Consider the following 23,120-nt stretch of genomic DNA (forward strand, 5'->3'; position numbering starts at 1 on the left):
GCACACACAGGAGAAGTCCTGCTGGACGCTCTAAGGTTGTGTTTGCTTGCAGCACATACATGTCAGCTTGTGGTTTGGAATAGTTGGCAGAGATGGGCCTAAACTGAATTTCCACGCTTTGTACAAGGGCTGACATTGAGCTCAAACCTTTCCCTACAGTGGCTTTAAATAAACATTTGTTTTGCTTTGTTGGAGGTTGGGTTTGGAAATCATTCTAGGAGTGCTTGGATCTTACTACTGAGATACATATGTGAGGAAAATTTCAGGGAAATTCAACCTTCAGTGAATGTCAAGGAAAGAGCCGTAGCTTTGATCTGATCTGCTCATACTTGCAAATTTCTTGGAGCAGGTCAAATTTTAAAAAGCACCTAAATACCATTTTCAAAATTGACACAGGCACTGTGAATGCTAATACCAAGTCATTTAGAGGTGTAAAATCATCCAAAATGGGAGATGCTTCTTGGGTTTTCATAAATACCTGTGCAGATCAGCTACCTGACTTCCAGTTCACCTGTAAGCCTGGGCAATGTATATAGTGTCTTGCAAATTTGGGCTGTTGCCCCATGCTGTGAACTCATTGCCTGGAGTCAGTCACACCCTGTGCTGGGTTGTCTGATGCAGAGATGTCTACACCACAGAAGGATTCTTCAGGTGCCGTGGGTTGTCATTCTGGTGTGACTGATAATGTTACTTCCCTTGGTTTCTGCTCTTTGCTTTCACTGAAGTATGGAGTCACTGACAGGAAGAATCAGCAGAGGTAGGTCTGGCTTCTTCAGACTTGGCCTAGTGTTTGAACTAGCCATCAGGCATAGCTTAGGCCATGTTGTGACCATTTCCTGCTCTCTCTCAGGTTTGGCTGTGACCACTGATAAGTGCAGCACCAGAGAAGTGGTGCTTGGTTGCCCTAGTAAAGGACGGTGGATGAACTTCGCATCCATCCCACCTGAATTTGCAGACATCTGTGAATCCCAACCCTGTTTTTACCCAAGATCTCTTTCTCTTTGACCAATGTTAATTTCACTGTCAGAACTTGTTGGCACTATTCATGATAGGTATGAGTTTCTGATCTTTCTAATAGTGAAGAGTTTGGGCCTGAAACCCTTTCCTCAGCAAATCTGCAAAACACAGTCATGAAAATCAGATTTGAGTTCAGTAGGAATTCTTACTACAAAAGGAATGAGTGAGGGATTCAGGGATTCAGCCTGAAGAAAATAATTAAGATATAAATTATCATCATCACAACTTTTGCATCTTGAAATTGGATGCCTTTATCTTCCTTTGTTAATATTTTGTGTTTAAGCATGCCAACTCATTGATGATGGCCGAAATAACAATTTCAATTCAAAAGTTCATTTCCAAGGCAGATCAAAATTAGGAGGTGTTGCTTACTTGGGTAAGTTAAAATACATTGGACTTCACTAGGTGGAAGCAGCTTTCCTTTCATTAGTTCTTGTTCATTACATGCGCGAGTGAAATATGCGTACTTAATTTGGAAGAGCTCCTTGGGAGTCCTGACTTTAGCTATTTCCCTTCTTTCTTACCTCTGAAGCTGTTTTTTGCCTCAGTAAAAGCAACATCTTATCCCTTTTCAGTCTCATCTTTTTCTCTTCCCATAGCAAGCAGGATTTTTTTCAGTTGAAGTTTCATTGGTCTTTGCAAGCATACCAGGGTATTTCTTTTTACAGATCTTCAATATAACCTAGAACTTGAAAACTGAGACCAGGTCTCAGTTTTGTGCAAATTGTTGTACCTCTGAAGGCAAGAGAGTGACACACCAGTTACGGATTTGGGCAACAGGGCTGCACTTCAAAGTTTTCCATAAACATGCTGTGTTCACAAGAAAAGGCGTGATGATAAATAAAAAGGAGAAGAAGGATACAGCAAGACATTTACCAGTCTTTTGAGCTCTTGAAGAACACAAATCTCTGAATTAGCTTTGAAAATTGCAAGAATCCATTGGTATGGATTGCAAGGTTAGAGAGAAAGACAAGAAAAAAAAACAAGCATTCAGCATTGGCTGCAGATTCAAATAGCCACAGTAAAGGGAATAATGAGACTTTTTTTTTTTTAATTTTAGTTGTTCTGGTGAGGAGAAGAAAGGTGAAAGCATTCTGAGAAACGCTCAGGATTGTATCCCCTTCTCAGCAGAATCTCCCTGTTAAGGAGACCGATGGGAAGAAATGAAAACAGACTAACAAGAATGCTGTGAGGGAGGTGAAAGCTTCAATGGAGGGCTTTGAAGAAGCACATTAAAATGAAGTTTCCATGGTTTCCCAGAAAATCAGTGGGCATTTCCTGTCTCTGGGTCTCTGATGGACTATAGACTACCTTCCCATCCCAAATGTGCTGTCTCAGTTTTTGCAACAGACAAGCTTCTTTTTTCTTTGTTGTTGTTTCATTTCCATTCCTCTCTCAGGGTAGAAAGCATCATCTTCTCTCTGCTTCTTTCAGCCTTTCTCATGGCTCACTGCTTTGTGTAAAGTGGCCCCCCACTATGTCATTCACCTCCACTCTTCCTCAGTAGTTATCTACTGAACCTACACAGCAGAAGTTTTGTTTAGACGTTTAAGCATTTTGTGGTGATTGTGTTCAAGTGATCATTTATTTAGAGGCGAAGTGGAGCTAAGCTGTGCTATACCGAACAAAAAAAGAACTGTCTCTTATGAGACATAAATGACTGATGTGATTTTCCTCAGAATCCCCCAAATGACTTTTGAGGAAAGAAAAAAAAAAGAAAATTTTTACTGTGTTTTGTTGGAAAGGGAGCAGGAACACTTAGATGAGGTTACACAGGAAGGTGTCCAGGCAGGTTTTGAATGTGTCCAGAGAAAGAGACTCCACAACCCCCCTGGGCAGCCTGTTCCAGTGCTCTGTTACCCTCTACTGAGAAGAAGTTTCTTCTCAAATTTAAATGGAACCTCTTGTGTCCAGTTTGCACCCATTGCCCCTTGTCCTATCATTGATTGTCACCAAGAAGAGCCTGGCTCCATCCTCGTGACAGTCAGCCTTTACATATTTATAAATATTAATGAAATCACCCTTTAGTCTCCTCCAAGCTAAAGAAACCCAGCTCCCTCAGCCTTTCCTCATAAGGGAGATGCTCCACTCCCTTAATCATCTTTGTTGCCCTCTGCTGGACTCTCTCCAGCAGTTCCCTGTCCTTCTGGAACTGAGGAGCCCAGCACAGCACACAATATTCCAGGTGTGGTCTCACCAGGGCAGAGCAGAGGGGAAGGAGAACCTCTCTTGACCTACTAACCACTCCCCTTCTAATACACCCCAGGAGGCCATTGGCCTTCCTGGCCACAAGGGCACAGTGCTGGCTCATGGTCATCCTGCTGTCCACCAGGACCTCCTGGTCCCTTTCCCCTACACTGCTCTCTAATAGGTCATTCCCCAACTTATACTGGACCCTGGGGTTGTTCTTGCCCAGATGCAATACTCTACACTTGCTCTTGTTACATTTCATTAAATTTTTCCCTGCCCAACTCTCCAGCCTGTCCAGGTCTCGCTGGATGGCAGCACAGCCTTCTGGCGTGTCAGCCACTCCTCGCAGCTTGGTGTCATCAGCAAACTTGCTGACAGTGTACTCTAGTCCGTCATCCAAGTCATTGATGAATATATTGAACAATACCAGTACCGACCCTTGAGGCACTCCACTAGGTACAGGCCTTACTAGACTCTGCCCCACTGACCACGTCTCTCTGGCTTCTTTCCTTCAACCAGTTCACAGTCCACCTCACTACCCAATTGTCCAGACCACACTTCTTCAGTTTAGCAGTGAGGATGCTGTGGGAGACTGTGTCAAATGCCTTACTCAAGTCAAGGAAGACCACATCCACTGCTTTGCCATCATCTGTCCACCTGGTTATGTCCTCATAAAAGTCTGTGAGGTTCACCAAGCACAACTTCCCCTTGGTGAAGCCATGTTGGCTGCCCCTAATGACCCTCTTATCCTTGATATGCATTGAGATGGCGCCAAGGATAAGTTGTTCCATCACCTTTCCAGGGGTGGAGGTAATTGTAGTGTTAGTTGTCAGAGAGAGTGTATTTTCAAAGTTCCCTGCCGATGAACATATCAAAAGGTATGTTTTAGCAAGTCTCCAGCTAAAGTCAATGACGGAGAGTGTAGCAAGTGCTAAAAACTAGGATGTAAAGCCAGATTATACTATTCTGTCCTTGAACATGTTGGCTGCAGAAAGGTTTGTGGCCGCTGTCAGCCTGGGACTAGAATCCCAGCAAATGGGCTAGTTCTGAAGAGTGCAAAAGTCTCATCACTCATTCAAATTAGAAAAAATGAACATTAATTAAAGGAAGCTTTTGAGATTATAACATCAGGCTTCCTGGCATCATTCATGTAAAATGGATTTGAAGTCTATGCCAGAAAACTGGTTTTAGATAAATGCTTCTTTGAAGAAGATCTTCTCTCCAAAAAATCAAGAAAAATTAGAATATTAAAAAATGAAAACGTTGGTAGAATAATGTTAGAGAATACTTTTGAAATAAAGCTGTTAAAGCAAATATTGCTTCTTTCACATTTGGGACCAAAGCTTCCTATAATCCTATGAATATTAACTGTGCGTCTGGCTACCCCCCGCTCAAGGTGTTGGAGACTTCTTTCCCAACAGGACTGGCCAGACTGCAAATGTTAGTGAAATTCTTGTAAAATAGTAAAATTGTTCTAAAATAGTTCCCAGAGGGAACTATGATCAGTTGATTCACATTGATGTTAGCACTCAGCGGACAGTGGGAATTTATATTTAAAAATAGGCATTCATGAAACCCCTGGAAGTAGCTCAGGAGTGACTATGTTGCCATGTATTCCATGGCTGCTTCTGCAAAACAAACTGTGGAACTGAGCTTTTGGTTCCTGTTGTGGTGCCTTGGGTCGCAGTCAAGTTTACTACCACTGTACATGCTTCTTGGTTACATCAGTTTCTGTAAAATGGCGCGTGGGATGACGTTGTTCTCTGTCGTCACTGAAGGTGTTGAAATCCGGCCTTTTGTGTGCTTGTGCCGTGCTCAGTGGCCAGTACAATAATCTAAACAGTAGCATTCGTCTTTAGCCCCAGGGAGTATAAACACCTGTAGAAATGGTTGACGAAATCCTCATTATGGCAGTTTTTGTCTCTTGTGGATACTTTTGTTGTTGTTGTTGTTGTTTGTTTTTGTTCTAATGTGAAGTTTGCACTTTCCCCAATTACCCAACTATTGCCTGATGTTCAAATTTCTACAGACTGATGTTGTGGGTTGACCCTGGTGGACAGCTTAAGTCCCACACAGATCCTTGGTCACTCCTCCCTAGTGGATTGAGGGAAAAAATCAGAAGGGCAAGAGTGAGAAAACTCATGGGTTGAGATAATGATGAAAGCTGCATATGCAAGCGAAGCAAAACAAGGGATTCATTCACTGCTTCCCATGGGCAGGCAGTTGTGCAGCCATCTCCAGGAAAGCTGGGCTCCATCACACGTAATGGTTACTTGGGAAGATACACACCGTGACTCTAAATATCCCCCTTCCTCCCTCTTTTCACCTGCTTTTATTGGTCAGCATGACGTCATATGATGTGGGTTAGCCCTTTGATCAGTTGGGCTCACCTGTCCCAGCTCTGTCCCCTCCCAGCTTCTTGCCCACTCCAAGCCTCCTCGCTGGTGAGGCAGTGAGAGAAGCAGAAAAGGCCTTGAAGCTGTGTGAGCACTGCTCAGCAACAGCTAAAACGTGAGTGTGCTGACAACCCTGTTTTGGTCAGAAATCCAAAGCATAGCACCATACAAGCTGCTCTGGAGAAAATTAACTCTGTCCCAGACAAAACCAGTATATTCTCCACCACTTACTCCATACCATTTATGTCATGTTCTGGTCCCACGCTATCCCAGCAGATCCTCATTAACCACCCCACCCTTGCCACCCTTGTCCTTTGATATATACACAGATATAACTCCCTTAATCCATGGGCCTCCCCTTTAAAAGGTCCACAAATGTCCATTGAGTTAATTTAGTCCGTGACTTGGGCTCCATCTGTTATGGTAGTTGCTCAGGAGAGGAGAGCTCGTGTGTTGCATGGAGTTATTTGGCACCAAAGTCAGCTCAGGCTGGGTCACTGCTTGCACTTTCATTACTTCTTGTGAGGCTTATCCTCTGCTGATTTAGGGGGTTTCTGCTTATAGTACTTCCTATATAATGCAACTCACATCATGGGTTACACCAACTAAGACTTACATCCATTACAGTCTCCTCTCCTTGTCCCTTTGGACTAGGCCATGGGGTCTAACATTTCAGTGGACTCCCCTTGCCTCTTCTCCAGCATGGGCTTATGCAAGGCCACTGTTCCTTGGGGTGTACCTGCTCCATTGTGACCTTACCCATGGGCCACAGTTCCTTCAGGGATGTACCTGCTCTGGCATGGACTGCTCCATGGCCACATATGCTTCTGGATGTGCATGCTCCTGCATGGACTTATACGTGGTCACAGTCCCATGGAGTTGGGTTCTAGCCTGCCTAGTACAGCAGCACAGAAGCAGCAGCAATGCCCTGGCCATCTGCCAGTCCATTGCTTTTATCAGCATGTTCCCAGGCAGAGCAGAAGAGGATGATAAGGAGTATGTGAAACAACAGAAGCAAAAAGCACCCTCAAACAAATAGCAGACTCTAATATACAGCAAAGCAAGCAAGCCCCATGGCAAGCACAGGAGCCTGCCAATTAATAGCTGAGCAGCTATGAATTTGATCTAGCATACTCTGATCAAATCTGTTGTTATCTTGAACCCCTCATATCCCGCATTGGGTGCCTGAAAGGACCCCTACGGGTTATCCCCGGCAGGCAGCTCAGCCCCATGCAGCCACTCACTCACCCTGTCCAGCAGGATGGGGGAGAGAAAGGGAAGGATAAAAGCACAAGAACTCGTGGACTGAGATAAAGGCAGTTTAATAGGTAAAGCAAAACCGTGCACACAAGCAAAGCAAAACAAGGAATTAATATACCGCTTCCCATCGGCAGGCAAGTGTCCAGTCATCTCCAGCAAACCGGGCTCCATCACATGTGGCAGTTACCCGGGAAGACAAATGTTGTAACTCCAAACCTCTCCCTGTCTTCCCCCAGCCTTTATTGCTGAGCATGACATCGTATAGTGTGGAATATCCCTTTGGTCACTCAGGGTCACTGTTTGGCTGCGTCCCTTCCCACTTCCTTGCCTTCCCCCAGCCCACTTGCTGGTAAGGCAGTGTGAGAAGTAGAAAAGGCCTCAATGCTGTGTAAGCACTGCTGACAACACTGTTTTGATCAAAAATCTAAAATGTAGCACCATTGAAGCTGCCATGGAGAGAACTGGCTTGGTGCCAGCCAAAACCAGTAGGGCTTTCTACACTTCACCGGCATCTTTACAGTGGTGTACCACTGGGCAGAAGTCAGGAAATAGGAGAACTCCTTTCATCTGTGTGAACTTACTGTCTTCGTGCTCTGAAGAAAACTTATACTTTTTTATCAGGTTATTTGCCACAAAACTTCCCCATGTGTTCAAGACAGCTGCTATTTTTGTTCTAAAGGTAATATAGATTAACAGGGAAAGAAGTTTCTTTGAGCAAGTCAGTGGGTCAGTCAGGATTTTATTGAAAATTTTAGTGGCATATGCAATTTGCGCAATACCAAGCAACCTGTTCACTGCGGGTTCTTGTCTGGGTCTCAGAAACTTGCAGGTGTCCTACTACACTGAAAATCAGCTTGAAATCAAATGGCTACATTATGTAGGTAAGAGCTTCAAGGTCTCCAAACCCTAACTTATAGATGACTAGCCAAAAATAAGAAAACATATTGGGAATGTGGAATAGAGGGAGAGACAAAACAGAACAAGCTGATAGCAAGAATTGTTCTTGAGAGAGCTTCATGTAAAAATCAAAGCACCTGGATTTTATTGCTTTCTGGTTTATAATGTTTTTTAACTGACTAACTTCAGAGAGAAGGCAGGCAGTACCACAGTGGATGGCAGTGACCCAGAGTAGATCTACAAGATGTGGGTTTATTAGTTTCCATTTATTTCAGAAATATTTCTGCTGACTGTAGACCATCTAGTCCATATTAGCCTGTTTTTGACCTCAAAGGAAGCCAAAATTGTGGTAGTCATTCTGCAAAAAAAAAAAAAAAAGACCATAAGAATCATTCTCATACCAGTTTCTATGAGGAAAGATGTGTAAGTTTGGAAACCTACCACATTAATTAACAGAACCTACTGCAGGAGGTAATATTTGCTGCAGGAAGAATGTTTCTGAACTAATTTGACAGCATGCAGACTTAGGAAAACAAATGCAAATCTAGCTATAAGGGGCAGTAAATTTTCTGACACAGAGTCTCCAACTACCTGGCTTCTGGCCAGAAATCTGTCTATATTAGCTTTCTTCTCTTCTGGCCATTGTTACCTCTCTCCCTCTTACAAGGAAGAAAGCCCTTTATTCAAGTGCTGCTGAAGTTTTGCTCTTCTTGCCTTCAGAAGCAGCCAGGTGCTTCTTTTTTATTTCAGTTTCTAAAAGGAAAGAAGGTAAATGGAGAATAACTGGCTGATGGCATTGTGTGGGTCCCCAGGTGTGGTGTGGATGTCAGCTTGGTCACATTTTAGCTTTTCTCCTCGTCATCTTGCAAATAATGATTAAAATCCTCCCCTCCACGTAACTTGGTCTGTGGAAAAAATGTGAATTATATTTTCATAACCGATTTTAGAATTCAGGGGGTTTACATGTGAGAAAGTCTAAAAGCTGTCAGGGTCTCTGAAAATACTGCAGCCAGCACTAAATGCACCGGGCTGGGTCCCCTGCCAAAATCTTTCTAAGTAAATCCTAATGTGACTTGATAACTCAGCTATGGCCCTTGACTTGGAATACAGCCAGAAGGTTGAAAGACTGGAAGTTTCAGCTGGCAAAATTGTGAGGGTGCAATGGTGAATTCATAGCAGACTGGGGTTTAGCTTTAATTATAACAAGGGAATTCAGCCCTCAAGCAAAAATCGTTTAAAAAGAGAAGCAACAAGAAAAGGTGAAGAAGGAGAAAAGAGACGAGTTACAGTGACTTGCAGCCAAGGCTTTCAGAAGGATTTTTTGTCTGTTGTCTCCTTCAGTCTCATTTGGAATTAGGAGCACAATGAAGCAGGATGATTTTCAGAAGTAGAATGATTGTTTCTCGTTTTAATTAAAGAAGGGTGTTTCTTTCTGCATCGTGCCCTATACCTAGATTAGTGCATAAACCCAGTGCCAGTATCAGCATCAGACTTTTCAGCACACTCAGGCAGCCAGTTTTGTACTCTCAGTTTCACAGTGACCCTGTTCTCTCTTCATTAGTGCAGTGTTTGGGGCTTTCACGTCCACGTTTGTAAACAGAGAATAGTTAATGCTTGCTCCACTCTTCACTCCAGTGACAACATTCATAAAGAAAAAGAGTGTACGTGAAAATGTATTTCCATTGGTACTTTCGCTAGAAAGTGATTTTAAACCCTTACTATTTTCTCTCTCCAAACTAACCATGTTCCTCTCTCCCTTTAGTCAGTTGTTCAGGATGATACTCAAGACACAGACTCCTCTACAAATGCTCCGTATCGTGCTTGTTCTTTGCATACATTATTAGGAAAACACAAAATCCCTCACCTCCCTGCTTTTTTTAGGCCATGTGATTGAAAAAAAAGGAGATCCTAGGGTTGCCAGTTTTTCATATATCCTTTGACTGTGAGCTATAAAATTAATTTCAACTCCTCTCCCTGAAAATACACTATTTATCTGAATAATTGTGACTGCATGGATCAGAGGCAGATAAGTTTGTGCAAAGAAACATGTCATGTATAACATATTATTTTGTAGTGCTTTGCAGTGGTTTAATTTCTGAATAATTAATGTATTATTTGGGGGGCAAGATTGTATTCAGTGTTCCAGATCACTGTAGTTAACCTGCTCTCTATTATGTCTACAAAATAATACAGGTTGGTCCGTTTGCACCCTTGAATGGCAGCCATTGAAATTATGGTTGCTCGCTTTGCATGTGCCCCAGAGGAACACTGTCTTTATAAACACATACTGGGGTTAAGGTTGAATAAATGGAAGGTAAACAGTAAGAATGTTACTGCACCAATAATCCTCTGGGCTGCGACAGCAGCGGTGTTAACTAATTTTCTCTGAATTAGCACCAAACATCTCGTCCAGAGTTAGGGTGGAGCTGGGTCTCTCTTGCTTGACTGAGCATAATACATGGCCAGAGTTTCCAGATCTTCCACATTGCTGAAGCAGGAGCTCTGAACTCAGAGGATATCTAAATAGCATTAAAAAAAGGACCTACAAGCTTCTTTGGCTCAGATGGTAGACTTGTTTTGCATTTAGCAGATATTTTGTATAGTCTCTTTGGGAACTGCATCAAGTAAGCTTTTTCACTCTTAATTTGTACTTCACATGTTTTTATAGATGTCAAGTGTCTGCCTTACCGAAGTTAGGAACATAAAATACTGCCGCAGTAACGTGTGACAGTGCCTTTGGTCTGCTGCTTGTAACCTATTTATGGTACAGTAATGGCTTATTTCTTAGTCTAAACCCTAGGACTATATTTTAATGAAGATTTAGGGCTACGATACAGCTGCTATTCAAACTCTGCAAGAGAGGAGCATGTTAGAGTAGCTCAAGATTTACTGCTGAACTGTCAGTCTATAAGCTACTGAGTGTCTTTACCCTTCCGTGCAGTAGCCACGGTGGAAACGTTGCCCACTGCTGTGAGGCAGACACAGCGATTAATGAACCTGAGGCGCGCTAATCAAACATATGTTTTCTTGACACAATGATTGTGTTATATATCACATCCGAATGTACAGGCCTTTATCTTTCCTTAATGATCTAGCAAGGGGCCTTTTTAAAATGTGGGTGTTTTTCATGCGCTCCTTAGATTTGTTCCACAGGGGGTGACCATTAAAAACATCTGACGGGCATGCAGTTAGCCAGCTCCCTGCTGAGATTAGTAAAATACTATATTTAGTAATTGCACTACATCAAGGAACTCCAGCATTGCAGGAAACAGTTTGATTCGATGCGTTTTTTTCTGATTTTTTGAAATTTTCTTTTATTGTATGTCTTATTTTTTCATCTGGGACGTTTTTTTTTCATCTTGGTCTTGTTTTTTGTATCTGTGTTTCCAGACATTTTTCATACAATGAGATTTTTTTCCCCAATTTTTTTTTTTTTTGGTTTTGGTTTAGTGTACTGCTGTTCTAGTCTCACAGATAAAATATAAGGAATTGTAAAGCCAGGTAGTAAGGATGCAAACTGGTATTCGGAATCTCTCTCAATGCTGCTCCATGTCTGAAGAGACTAATCTGTTGTTTGTTAGGAAAGTGCTGTGGATAAGACAAGGATTCACACTTTTAAGTACTAGAATACTATACTGTGAAAGCTCCTAAAATTGTCTTTGAGAAAATGGTTTCAAATTAGCAATCACATTTAATTTAGCTTCCTGCTGGGAGTATTTATTCACCACTAAGTCTGCATGAAACAGAATTTGAGCTCAAACAGGATTGTTTAATCTTTTTTGTGGTAGATCATGTGAGCAACAGAAAGAGTAATATAAAAGACCCATATGGAAAAGACATGCATTTCACTGGGAAGCTAAAGGAAGAGAAATGTTTCATGAGACTCTTGTCTGAGTCAAAATTACTATTTTAACATCTGATTTTGAGCCCCTTCTGATTTGCTTGTCACTGTAAATCCAGAGCAGCCTCTGTAAAATCTTGAAAATCGTTCTGTAAATTCAGTACTAAATTGGATGCTCTTCCTTTAAGGGGCAGATTTCAAGGAATACCATCCTTTGTTCTAACAAATAATCCAGGCTTGTCAATCCAGAAGATTTGTGCATTGCTGAACATAATGGCATTTTATTACCTAGTTTATTTCTGTCTAGCATTCTAAGACTCCTGCTGATGCTTTGACTCAGAGTAGTTTTTGGTTTGGAAACATGAACTCCAGTGTCACAGATGGCTTCTTTCTTTTGGTAATTCATATTATTTTTTTTTTTAAGTTAATAAATGTTCAAGAAAGAAAGTGTTTGGCCAGACAGAAGTTGCCTTTCAAACTGTGAACATCTAAGCAACAGTGTGTGAAAATAGTAGCCTTTATTTTTGCTCCCCTCAGCCTCTTGTTAGCACAGTCAGCTTGTTTCTAGCAGTAGTTCAGTATATTATCGTTCAGCTTGACTACTGTGTGGTAGCGTAGCAGGTCTCTCACCTTCTTCAGTTGTGAATCAGTAAACCATAGCTCTTGTTCACCCAAAAGGATGGGTCTTCAAGTGCAGAAGTGCCCACTGAAGTCCAGGAGACTACCCTGTGCTTGAAGTGGGGGACATTGCGTTTACAGAATACTTTATGCAGATTCACTATGGCTATTATCTGAAATTGCATATTGATCCAGTATCTAGCTTACTGCAAGACAAATCCTGCAGGATTTTTCACAGTTTCTGCCAGAACATAGTGAAAAGTATTATAGTAAGGCTAGATTCAAGAGATGTGTTTGTATAAATATGAAAGAAATGGGAAATTTCCTGCCTTTGGAGCAAAATTATGACAAAAGTAACCTTAGCTAATTTCCTATGTGTTTTTGTACAGTGTAATTTAGTTTTCCCTTTATAAAATAACATAGAAGGTTGAGAATTTTGACTATGTCATTCCACACTCAGTTGTAACATTGTAAACATTCATCTTATATCTTCCTTTATGTGAAGCTATAAATGTCCATCAAAATATTTGCGTCTCTTCAGTAATTTAAAATATTAAAAACAAGGGCCAAATTTCAACATAGTTGTCAAATGGTTTCAGACTTTCGCATACATTTCTATATACATACACCAGTTAGTAGTACTCCTCCATACATACTCATTCCATACAGCTTGTTCCTGACTGAAGCAATCGTGTAAAGGATATACAGTTGCATCTTCTGAGAATATCAAACATGAAAGCATGCATGTGTGAGTAAATCCATGGCATGTGCTTGCGGAAAAAAATACTTCTAGAATTTATTGCATTATTTTGATGCCCAGGATGCACTTTGCGTTTTACACACGGAGGTTTTGTGCTGCACCCACATAGGGCAACAGGGTGCTGTGTTTGGGATTCCTGAGCTGGCTGTACATGATTTATCTCAGGTTCTCCAGCCGTGGAGTTACCCAGGAGAAAAGCTAGAAGTGCTGTATGCTTTTTCCAATAAATGAGCAGGCTCATTTAGAGTTATTGCCAGGATCTTGTTGGGTCATTACTTTGTGCTGTGTAGACATACCTTGGAGGAGAACTATAATAGTCTGAGACTGGAGTCTTACATTTTACTCAGAAACTTGCACAGCCCTTACTACAGACATCAGTATGCTGGCCATGATTTTCTAACCAAATCCTAATGCTGTTCCGTAAAATGTCTGCTTACGTGTCATCCAAATAAAACAATCTGAATTTTAATGAGTGAAATTTCATTCCTTTTTAATCCTTAAAATGCATGGAGCTAATTTGTGACTGTCCCTTAATTACTCAGAATTGAAGCCTGATAATCAGGTCTGGACATAGATAGAAATTATTTGTATAACTCTTTTATTTTTACCTCCATAATATATGGAAAATGAAAATGACCAATTGCAGTTAGACCACAGGCCTGAATGGTGGGTTAAAGTCCCAGTGCTGCTGTTACTCCCACCAGTGCCGAGTGAATTTGGATGAGTCACTTAACGACTGTCCACAAAGTGTCCTTACGTGCCTAACAGAGTTATTGCCAAGATGAGCTTTAGTCAAGCACTTTTGACTCTTAAGGCACTGAGGAACTCAGAAAAGTATTATTGTCATTGTGAATCTCACCAATGGCTGTGAACTCACTGTTGGAGCACTTGTCTGACCCTCAGTCACCACACCTTGACCACAGATACTGAATCAGGTGTTTGCTGTGCCTTCATGTTCCCCTGCCTTAGATAATAATGATATTCTTAAACCAGTTTTGTAGATGTTCAGGTTTCTCCCATGCTTATAATAGCATGAACACAGAAACTGAAATATTTGCAACATACTGCTGGCCAAAATCCTAGAAGTAACTGCTGTTATTCAGACTATTTAGTAACTATTCAACTACTGCCATTTCTTTCTGAGTGCCTATTTTGGACATTCTGCTCAAATAGGTAAACACCTAGCAGTCTTGGTTGACAAAAAACAAACAAACAAACTTTGGATCACAGATCAAATTTGAAGAAGAAAGGAATAGAATATAGTGTTTGTGAATGTAGCAGCTGGACTGATAAGTAACAAAACAGGACTACTGGGAAATTGCACATACGCATGCCAAATGTAGAAGAAATCTGAATGTTTCTGCTGACTGCACAAATCCGTAGACTAGAGAGATCTAATGAAATGACAAAGTTTTATTCTGTCCCCCACTCAAAGTCCAGTGTTTTGGGTTTTTTTTGGTGTCACTATTCATATTATTAACATAGAAAGTGTTTATTTTTGGTTCAACTGAAGAACTTCAACAGGGCCAGAGATAATTAGAGGACTGTTGTCTAAGACATTACAAAGTAATGGCCTTGGTATATTCATATGAGGCCCAAAGTGTGTCGTGAAATTGCTTTGGGAAAGTTAGGACTAGAAAGATACCAAATTTCTGACTTTATTGCAGTTTCAATGTGAGACTCTGTAGGGAGTGTGCATCAAATCTGCTATCGCAAATGCAATAAAAGTGTTGTGTAATGCTACTAATAATTTTTTCTATGGATATGTCCTGTTCTTTCAGCTTGTTACCCTTGCTTTATTCTAGTGGACATTAGTGAAGTGTAACCTTATTTGTATTATTCTCATTAAAAATAAGCCTACGAACAGGCTATGCAGTACAGAAAATGCCATTTTTTCCATTTCTCTGTATGTGTTCTAAGACATGTACTTTTCTTGGTCACCAGATTTTACCCCGTTTGCTATGTCATGTCTGCAGTACAGACTCATCCTCTTGAGCTTTTCTGCCCCATTTCTCCACACCACATTCCCAAAATACATACTTAACAGAATATCTAACTTGCATCCAGATACTGCAGTTGTGGAAGCTTGATATGTCCTTGTCATATCCATAGTCACTGACATTTAAGGACCTTCAGTTTATATTTGCAAGCCAAATTTCATACCTTCATACCTCTTTTGATTAATCAAAGTTAAACCATTGTATATGTGAAGGGGCCTCTTGTGGTTTCTAAGTAAGTAGTAAGGCTTTTCTGGCAGGGAATGACAAGCAATTTAGTAGGTACGTATTGTGGGGGCTGGGAGAGGAAGGGAGAGAAGGGTAATCCAGAAAGCTTTGAAAGGGGCTGAGTGAAATCAATATTTCTGTACACAGTACAAGAATTTTGCCTTCTGTATCTTACTTTTGGTCGCAGCAAAATTGTTTTGATGTGTTGTCAGTAAAGTAATTCCGAAATATAGCACTGGCTTGGTTTTCCTCTCACTCAGCCGGCTTTGCTCTGGTTTTGATTCAGCTGAAGTATTCCCAATTTGCACCTGTGGCAAAGAAGAGTATTAGACACAGGGGATTTGATACACACGGCGTACAATTAAGTATCATATATGTCACTGAATCATTTCCACGGGAATAACTCTAATATAGTTCCTGGTTGTCCTCAGAAATAATAAAGTTTAATTTTGTAGCCTACATGTCAAGATGGGGCTTTAACTTTTGCCTGAGAGCTGTACAGCTGTAAATAGATACTAACATAAAAGGTCTGTCTCCAGCAGAGCTGCTCTCTCTTTCCATTTCTGACAGGGGGTCACATAGCCAATGTAAATTACCACCATAAACTAAATTCCACCTCTCCTGTAGAACAAAGTGCTTGATCTGCCTGTCTAGAAGCCAGGAGCTATGCAGAGAACTGTAATATTTCAACAATTCAGCATGAGTGGCAACCTGTTCTTAATAATCGAACACTGGCAAAGTTTAACGTAATTTTGTCTCAACGTATTAAAATCCATCCTTGCTTTAGGGATTTAAGGACTATCTGAAGGGGACTTGAAGACAGGGAGAACAATTCAAGTAGAAGCACTACCTCTGTGTTTCATGTATGATTCAGGCTCAACACACACTTCTTGACATCAGTAGGGAATGAGTCACTCAGAAAAAGTAGCAGAAAAATGTAGCCTAGACATCTCCAGAAGAAAGTGAATTCTTCTCCGTTTTATCTGTCATTTTGGTTTAATTACAAAATAAAATTAAAATATACAACATTACATAGTCATGTCAAAAAAATTAGTGGATTTTAGTAGAAATGGCATTACAATCGAAAAATTAAAACTGCTATTGCCAGGTTTTTGGGGGTGTAATGATTTACATGGATCTTTTCTAACTAATCTACAAAATGCTGTTAAAAATGACATCTCGTCTGGAAACTATAACTTGAAACTAGATTCTTATAATTGTATGGATACATCTTTAATTCAGTCTCAAAGGCCTCAGAAACTGAAGAAAAACAGCACTTTACAAACAATTCAACAGGCATATCACAGCAAGTTGAGCTTCAATTCAGTATGTTACTGCCTAGAATACTTTACCCACTCCTTGTTTTATATTAAAGATGAATTCAATGTAAATGTTTGGAATTCTTCTTACAAACTTGTTGAAAAGGGACAGTTTTTTGGCATGACTCCCTTGTACAAACCTGGTGTTTAGCAGATTACGTATGTTATTCTGTTATAGGTACACTACAGTGATAGACAAAATGGCAAAGAGTGTATGACCTGTTTGACACTGTCTCCTGTGCAGATGACTTTCCAAGGTATCGGAAGCTCCATTGAAGCCAGCCATGACCAGGTATAATACCTTCACCCCACACTCTTGTAATTTTATTAATATCTAGTTAAGGCCAGAATGTCAGCATTAGTAAATTTTAAATTTTGACACATCTTGTGATTTTCGTGTGGCTTGTTCTTGTCACTGGGATTTGCCTGTCTTGCCATAGTAAAATCCTGGTTAGATCGAAATAGTGACCCAAGGAGACAAAACTGAGTTGCCTTTTATACATTTTTGAGACATATTAGGAAAGCCTGAGGAGCTTGCTTTGGTTTTGAAGTGAGATGTAAGGCTTCTGCAAAGGTTTTGTTTAATTTTATGTGTGTATCAGGTCTTGTCTATCCTATTTTTACTAGAAGATTATGAGTAGCTGGAAAAGCAGAGAGATGAAGCCATCATCTCCAGCCATCATCTGTCATAAGAAACTGGCGTTTGAAAGGAAAAAGAGACTGTGTAAAACTCCCATTTTGTTTGACGGTTCTTAAAACATTTAATTCAAGCTTCTGGCCAAAGGCCAGAAGAAAAAACATCTCAGTGCTAATCACTCATCATCCTGCTGCTTCAAATGGGAACTGAGGGGGACTTCCATTCCAGTCTTCTTGTCCTCCAACACTCTTACTTATAAAAGCAAGACAAGACTTTGATACTCCAAAAGTTTTAAAAGCAAAAAGGAAACAAATAGAAGAAAAATTTAAACTGAACCTTGCACCTTTCAGACCTTCAGTAGAATGGAAAAAGAACTGTTTTTATTTACCTTTTTAGGCCATCTTTAAATTGTACTGAGTTCACATTTGCCATACATTTTATCAGACTCTATGTAAGATTCTCTAAGGCAAAAGGAAAAGTCACCTTAAGAATTATCAGAATTCATTACTTTTGGGGAAAAGCTTCAGGCACTCTTAGCCATATTTTTGGTTGTTTGGTTTTGTTTTTTTTTTAATTGGAAATTTGTAAGTCAGTTGTTAACATAGCCTAAGCCCATTAGTTATTTACATGGTAAAATGAGGATATTTCCTGTCCTTAAGTGTTTGGTTTTTTACAGTAATGGAGAGTTGTGGTAAGTCAGAACATACTTTGACAGAAGTAATTCATTCAATTCTCATTTCATCCAGCAACTTGTTTATGCTGTTCTAAAGTTGCTTCATTTTTCTTTCAGTAAAGATCGCCTTTTAAAATTAAGTTGTAAGTCAAAGACAATATTTAGACATTTCAATGAATTTAAGGTGGTCCATGTCAATTTGGTAACAACTACATTCTGGGCTACAAGCCAGCTTGGCCTTTGTCTGAGAATTTATTTAGGCTAGAGTATGATATGTAAACAGACAAAAAGACTTTGTAAGCAAAAAGCACATTTAAACCATCTGAATAATTACATATTTAAGACATCTAAATGAAAAAGTGTTATTGAGTCTGCAAAATCAAGTACCTAGAAATTAGAAAATTCCAGATTATGCGCAGCATTAGTTTGATCCCAAGTGTGCTCATTCAGTACTCCAAACAGGACATTCTTCTGTGATGAAAAAAAATATTCATAAAATCACGTACATAAAGATTGTATCGTAGCATGTGCACAAATGAGTAGAATTAAGTTTGCTTGGGCCATTATGTAGCTAGAATTTCCTAATCTTACTTCAATTTGAAGTTTAAAAAAATGTTCATCATTTGGTTTAGTTATGTAATTTTCCATGGAGTTCTTGAAAAGGAAAGAAAAATGCTTTGTCATTGTATGATGAGGTGTTTGTTGCACACTGAACCCACATCACTTGTGCAAAGATTTCATCTGAGCTGAGAGCAAAATACGGTGATCATCTAAAAGCCAAGTGCCAACCAGTGGGCCACAAAATAGCGCCACATACTGGATAGGATTCACAAATTTCTGCTCATCCTCTCAAATATCAAAGGAATTCCGCTTTCTGGGGAAGAGAGATGCTACCGACTGCTTGTGCTTGATAAGGCAGGTGGCAGGACTGGATTGAAGCATTATTTGCTGTCCCCTGAATAAAGAGAGAAAACCAAATCATTATCAAACAAACAGAAAGCACATCAAGTGCTCGTCAGGCATTTAATTAATTCATGTCAAAATTAGAGCTCTTAATGGACTAGCTAAAAAAAAAAATATATTTTCTTTCTTGTTCCTATGTGATGGGTATGATTTTGCTTCTTTTTCTACAGTTTCCCTCATAACAGGTTTATTTGATACCCTTATTCTTCTTATAAAAATAGGAAACAGAACTGCTGCACCTTGATTAAGCTAAATTATCAACATTTTGAAGTTTCAAATTAAATAAGTGCAAGATATCCACATGCTATAAAACTTTAATTATAGAAACTCTAGTTTATGTCATCTGTATTTTTAAATCGTCTCTTTTGTATTATATGGTAATTAGGGTGGACTAGTCACCTGAAAGCCTGTGATTTCAATGGAGGCATGTTGATTTGTGTCAGCTATGGGGCCTGACATAGTTTCACTTTGAGGATCTGTCTGTTTCTGTTTTTATGAAAATAATTTTTCTCATGTTCATTCTAAAATACAGATTTTGTAATTTCTAGGGCTTTTTTTTGGTTGGTTGGGTTTTGTTTGTTTTGTTTTGTTAATGGAAAACTCTCTGAATGAGACTCTAGAATAGTTTCTTTTTGTGAAAGTGGTTGTGTAAGAATATCTGAAATATCGAAATCTGTTGTGTAAGAATATCTAAAGAAAAAGCTGTATACCAGAGTTGTCACTATATGTATTTTGGCAGAAGAACCACAGCTGGCCTTGTACCTTGATCAAAAAAAAGAAACAGAAATGAAAAAAGGAAGGGAAGGGAAGGGAAGGGAAGGGAAGGGAAGGGAAGGGAAGGGAAGGGAAGGGAAGGGAAGGGAAGGGAAGGGAAGGGAAGGGAAGGGAAGGGAAGGGAAGGAAAGGAAAGGAAAGGAAAGGAAAGGAAAGGAAAGGAAAGGAAAGGAAAGGAAAGGAAAGGAAAGGAAAGGAAAGGAAAGGAAAGGAAAGGAAAGGAAAGGAAAGGAAAGGAGGAAAACAGTTTCTGATGGCAATCCTTGTCTTTTGTAATATATCTCTCGACTCACATACAGTGGGAGATTTGTTACCCAGCAGATACTAATGTGGTTACAGTGCTGTATAAGTATATTATCTTGCTTTTTCAAGTATGCCAAGACTTGACACAGCAGTTTTTCAAGTCACTTCCTCTTTCTCTAAACTCTGTAGGGAGTTTTCATTCTTTAGATTGCTTTTACTTGTGTTTTTAATGAGTTTAAATTTTTTATCCACATACTTCATTTGAGCAGTTCCAGATTAAAATGAGCATTTCATATTGGTACAATAATTAGTGTGTATTTCAAATGTCTGATTAACAAGGTATATCTGATTTGGTCATGAAGCAGTATTGTGGAAGCAATTGCTGGTCTTTGATTTTCCTTTTAGCAAAGTGTAAAAAAGGGAAACATTCCTAAAGTACCACTGCAGTCCAGCCTGCCACATGTTTTGTTGCATTTTGCATTCAGGTGTGCCAGCCTTCTTAGTAGAAATGTAATGGTTTTTAGAATATTTTTTTCCCTGAATTATTTGTTTCTCTATTTTCTGTTTCCTAGTATTCAACTGTAACTATAAATAGCAGCAATTCTTTGGTTGTTTTTTTTTTTTTTCCAATAGAATTTAGGTACAAGCAGCTTTTAGTTAAAATGGCCCTGCTTTCTAGTGGCTTTCTCAAGCACACCTGAGTTTTTCCTTAATGGTAATGAATCCTGGTATTTTTTACCTTGCTGTGGGACTGGAGGCAAACTATTCTCAGGACTCAGGATGGACTTTAGGCATACGGTGTAAAGCTGAGGATTTAATTTAATGTGGATCATATAGGGAAACAGAAAGGAAGTCCAGGTAGTGGTTCTGTTCGTGTCACTAAGAAAACTGAAGGTATGATGGGCAGGAGACCAGAAAAAAAAAAAAAGATAGGAGTCTATGTAAGCAAAAAATAGGTGGAATGGAGCAGAAAACTAAGAAAATGAATGTCTAAAGGCCATAGATGTGGGACAATGAGAAGAAGTTAGAGGGTGCTCAAATATCACACCAAAATGAAGACATCTTCTCTACTGCTTAGTCTGAAAGTCTTAGAGAGTTCTGCCTGCTTAGATTCTCGAGGTATTGGACACTGAATTGCTTGTTACCAATAGAAATAAATATCTTTCAGCTTTAGCAAACCGGGTTATATGAAGAGTACTTTGAAATTGTGAGCACAGAGGTGCCAAGAACTTTTAGGTAGAAGATTTAATGCTATCAGAGCAAACGACTGAAGGAAATGGAGATTTCTGTTTCCCCTAAAGACTTCTAGTCAATGCCATTGAGTTGTTAAGAGATGTACTTCACTTAACACAAATAGTTGGACTCCCCTGTAATAGTAACTAGGTTAAATTTGATTGACTGTGTCATACAAGATGGCCTGTGACATAGTTTCAATCTGAGAAGTGACGCTTCTGCTAGGTCTTGAACAAAACGGTGTCAAATTCATCTTCCGTGTTTGTGTGTATATTATTGAAATTTGCAATATTATCATCTTTGGTGGCTTCGTAATAATTGCTGTTATTCTGAATGCTTCATCTCTAAATGACTGCAGCTTTGCTTCAGCAGTATCATACCCCTGTGGTTGTCATAGCTGAGGAGAAAACCCTGGAAAAAACATCTTGGGTGCATTCTTAACACATGCTGAACAGCAGGCAGGTTGGAAGTCTGAACATTCATTTTTTTAATAAAATCATTTTAAAGTCGGTTCTGGTGATGAGAAAGAGCAGATTGGGCGCATTTTGAGATTTTTGAATGCTTGCCATGGAGTGCTCTGCCTGTACAATTGAATTTTCAGCCCCCAGTAACTTGATGTCCATTGAGGGGTGACCAGTTCTCTATTTAAATTTCAAGATAGAGAACAAAGACTAGTGCATTTTCTTGAAGTCTCATTATTTTAATACTTTGTGATGATTTTGGAGGTTTTAACGTGTGGTTTTTGGAGCTAGCAGTACTGCCCATTTGTTTATTACTGGCTTCTGATGTTTAAATTACCCAATAGTCCCAACGAGACATGCCGCTAGAGTGAGTATAATGAATCTTTCACGCTTATATTTTTAGTCCATGCTTTCTTAATCCCATCCATTATATTTATGTTGTATATTAGACCATGTTTTTAGAACTATTCTACACTTTACAGTGCATAAAATGGAATACTTTTATTTTCCAGGACAGATAAGAGTTGTGTAATATTATATATAATTTACCACTATTACCACTTTAAAACAGTTGGAAGGAAAATAAGTAGGGGCAGAAATTGTAGAAGTGGAAGAGCTACTGATGGGATAGACTTTATAAGAGAGTCCGGCAGGGAGAACCCTCTAAGAAAAACAAAAGCCCCAAAAAACAGTGGTGCAGTCAGTGAATATGCAGAGGATGAGAAATTTTCCAGTGCTGTAACCAATAAAGATGGAAAGGATTGGTTTTTTTTTTTTGTTAAGATACCTTGCTACATCAGAAAAAAAGTTCATTTACTGGACACTGCATTAATTCCTGCTTAAAATTAATTTTGTTATAAGGCAAAATTAGTATTCTTTGGATGTTCAGATTTACTTCACAGTGGATGTTTATGTCCTGGACATAGACAAAAAATGCCAAAATATTACTATTTTAAAAAAAAAACTTTTTTTTTTTTTTTTTAATGGTGTTATGTGCTTCCCTTGTCAGCTCATTTCTGCTTGATTTACTGTAAAAACAACTCTTGTTTCTTTGGGGTGGCTTCTTTAGTAAAATGAGAAAACTTTAGTTTGAATGAGTAAGACTCTTCAAGCAGTTTTCCCAAAACTTGGTGATTCCCTTCACAGCCCTTTCAGCATCAGGACTCCGACCTGATCATGTCAAAACATCCCACACAAGTAGGTCTCCTTCTCCCACCTTCCGCTTGACAGCTCTGTAACCTTTAGGGTGAGTCCGGCATGGCCACAGCTGAGTGCCTGGTGCTCCAAGAGACGGTTCATGTGCTGCTTTTGATATGTAGCACCATGCTTCACTCTTGTTGTGTGGGGAAAGTTGAACCTCTTGGGTTGACATTGCAGTCAGGAGTCATCCCATCAGGTTTTAGTTAGGCTCACTAGGTTGTTGTCTGGTATTTGGTAGTTTTTCCTCGTCTGCTGTGTTCCCCACAGCTGTGTGTGGAAGCATTTGTACATTCTCTCTGTATTCTTCATCTTCTGTTTTACATTATCTCAGTCTGGATGTACGTGATAGAACATTTGCTTTTCCCTGGCAGCTGCTAAGTTTTCCTTGATGAGCTCGAGATCAAACATTTCTA

At 39.7% G+C, this 23,120-nt stretch overlaps 1 protein-coding gene across 5 annotated transcripts in view; it reads left to right on the top strand.

Annotated features, from left to right (window-relative positions):
* STAU2 (staufen double-stranded RNA binding protein 2) overlaps positions 1-23,120 on the top strand; it is a 175,041-nt gene that overhangs the window by 97,264 nt on the left and 54,657 nt on the right. For 4 of the 5 annotated variants that reach the window (XM_065830481.2, XM_071804001.1, XM_065830482.2 and 1 more), the window contains exon 13: positions 16,702-16,815. The exons of the other annotated variant lie outside the window; for it this stretch is intronic. In XM_065830481.2, coding sequence (XP_065686553.1) covers positions 16,702-16,815 — 114 coding nt within the window. The remainder of the gene's footprint in view (positions 1-16,701; positions 16,816-23,120) is intronic. 5 annotated transcript variants of the gene reach the window in all.

The sequence above is a fragment of the Patagioenas fasciata genome, chromosome 2 (genome assembly GCF_037038585.1).
Source record: "Patagioenas fasciata isolate bPatFas1 chromosome 2, bPatFas1.hap1, whole genome shotgun sequence".
In the NCBI taxonomy this organism is placed as follows: Eukaryota; Metazoa; Chordata; class Aves; order Columbiformes; family Columbidae; genus Patagioenas; species Patagioenas fasciata.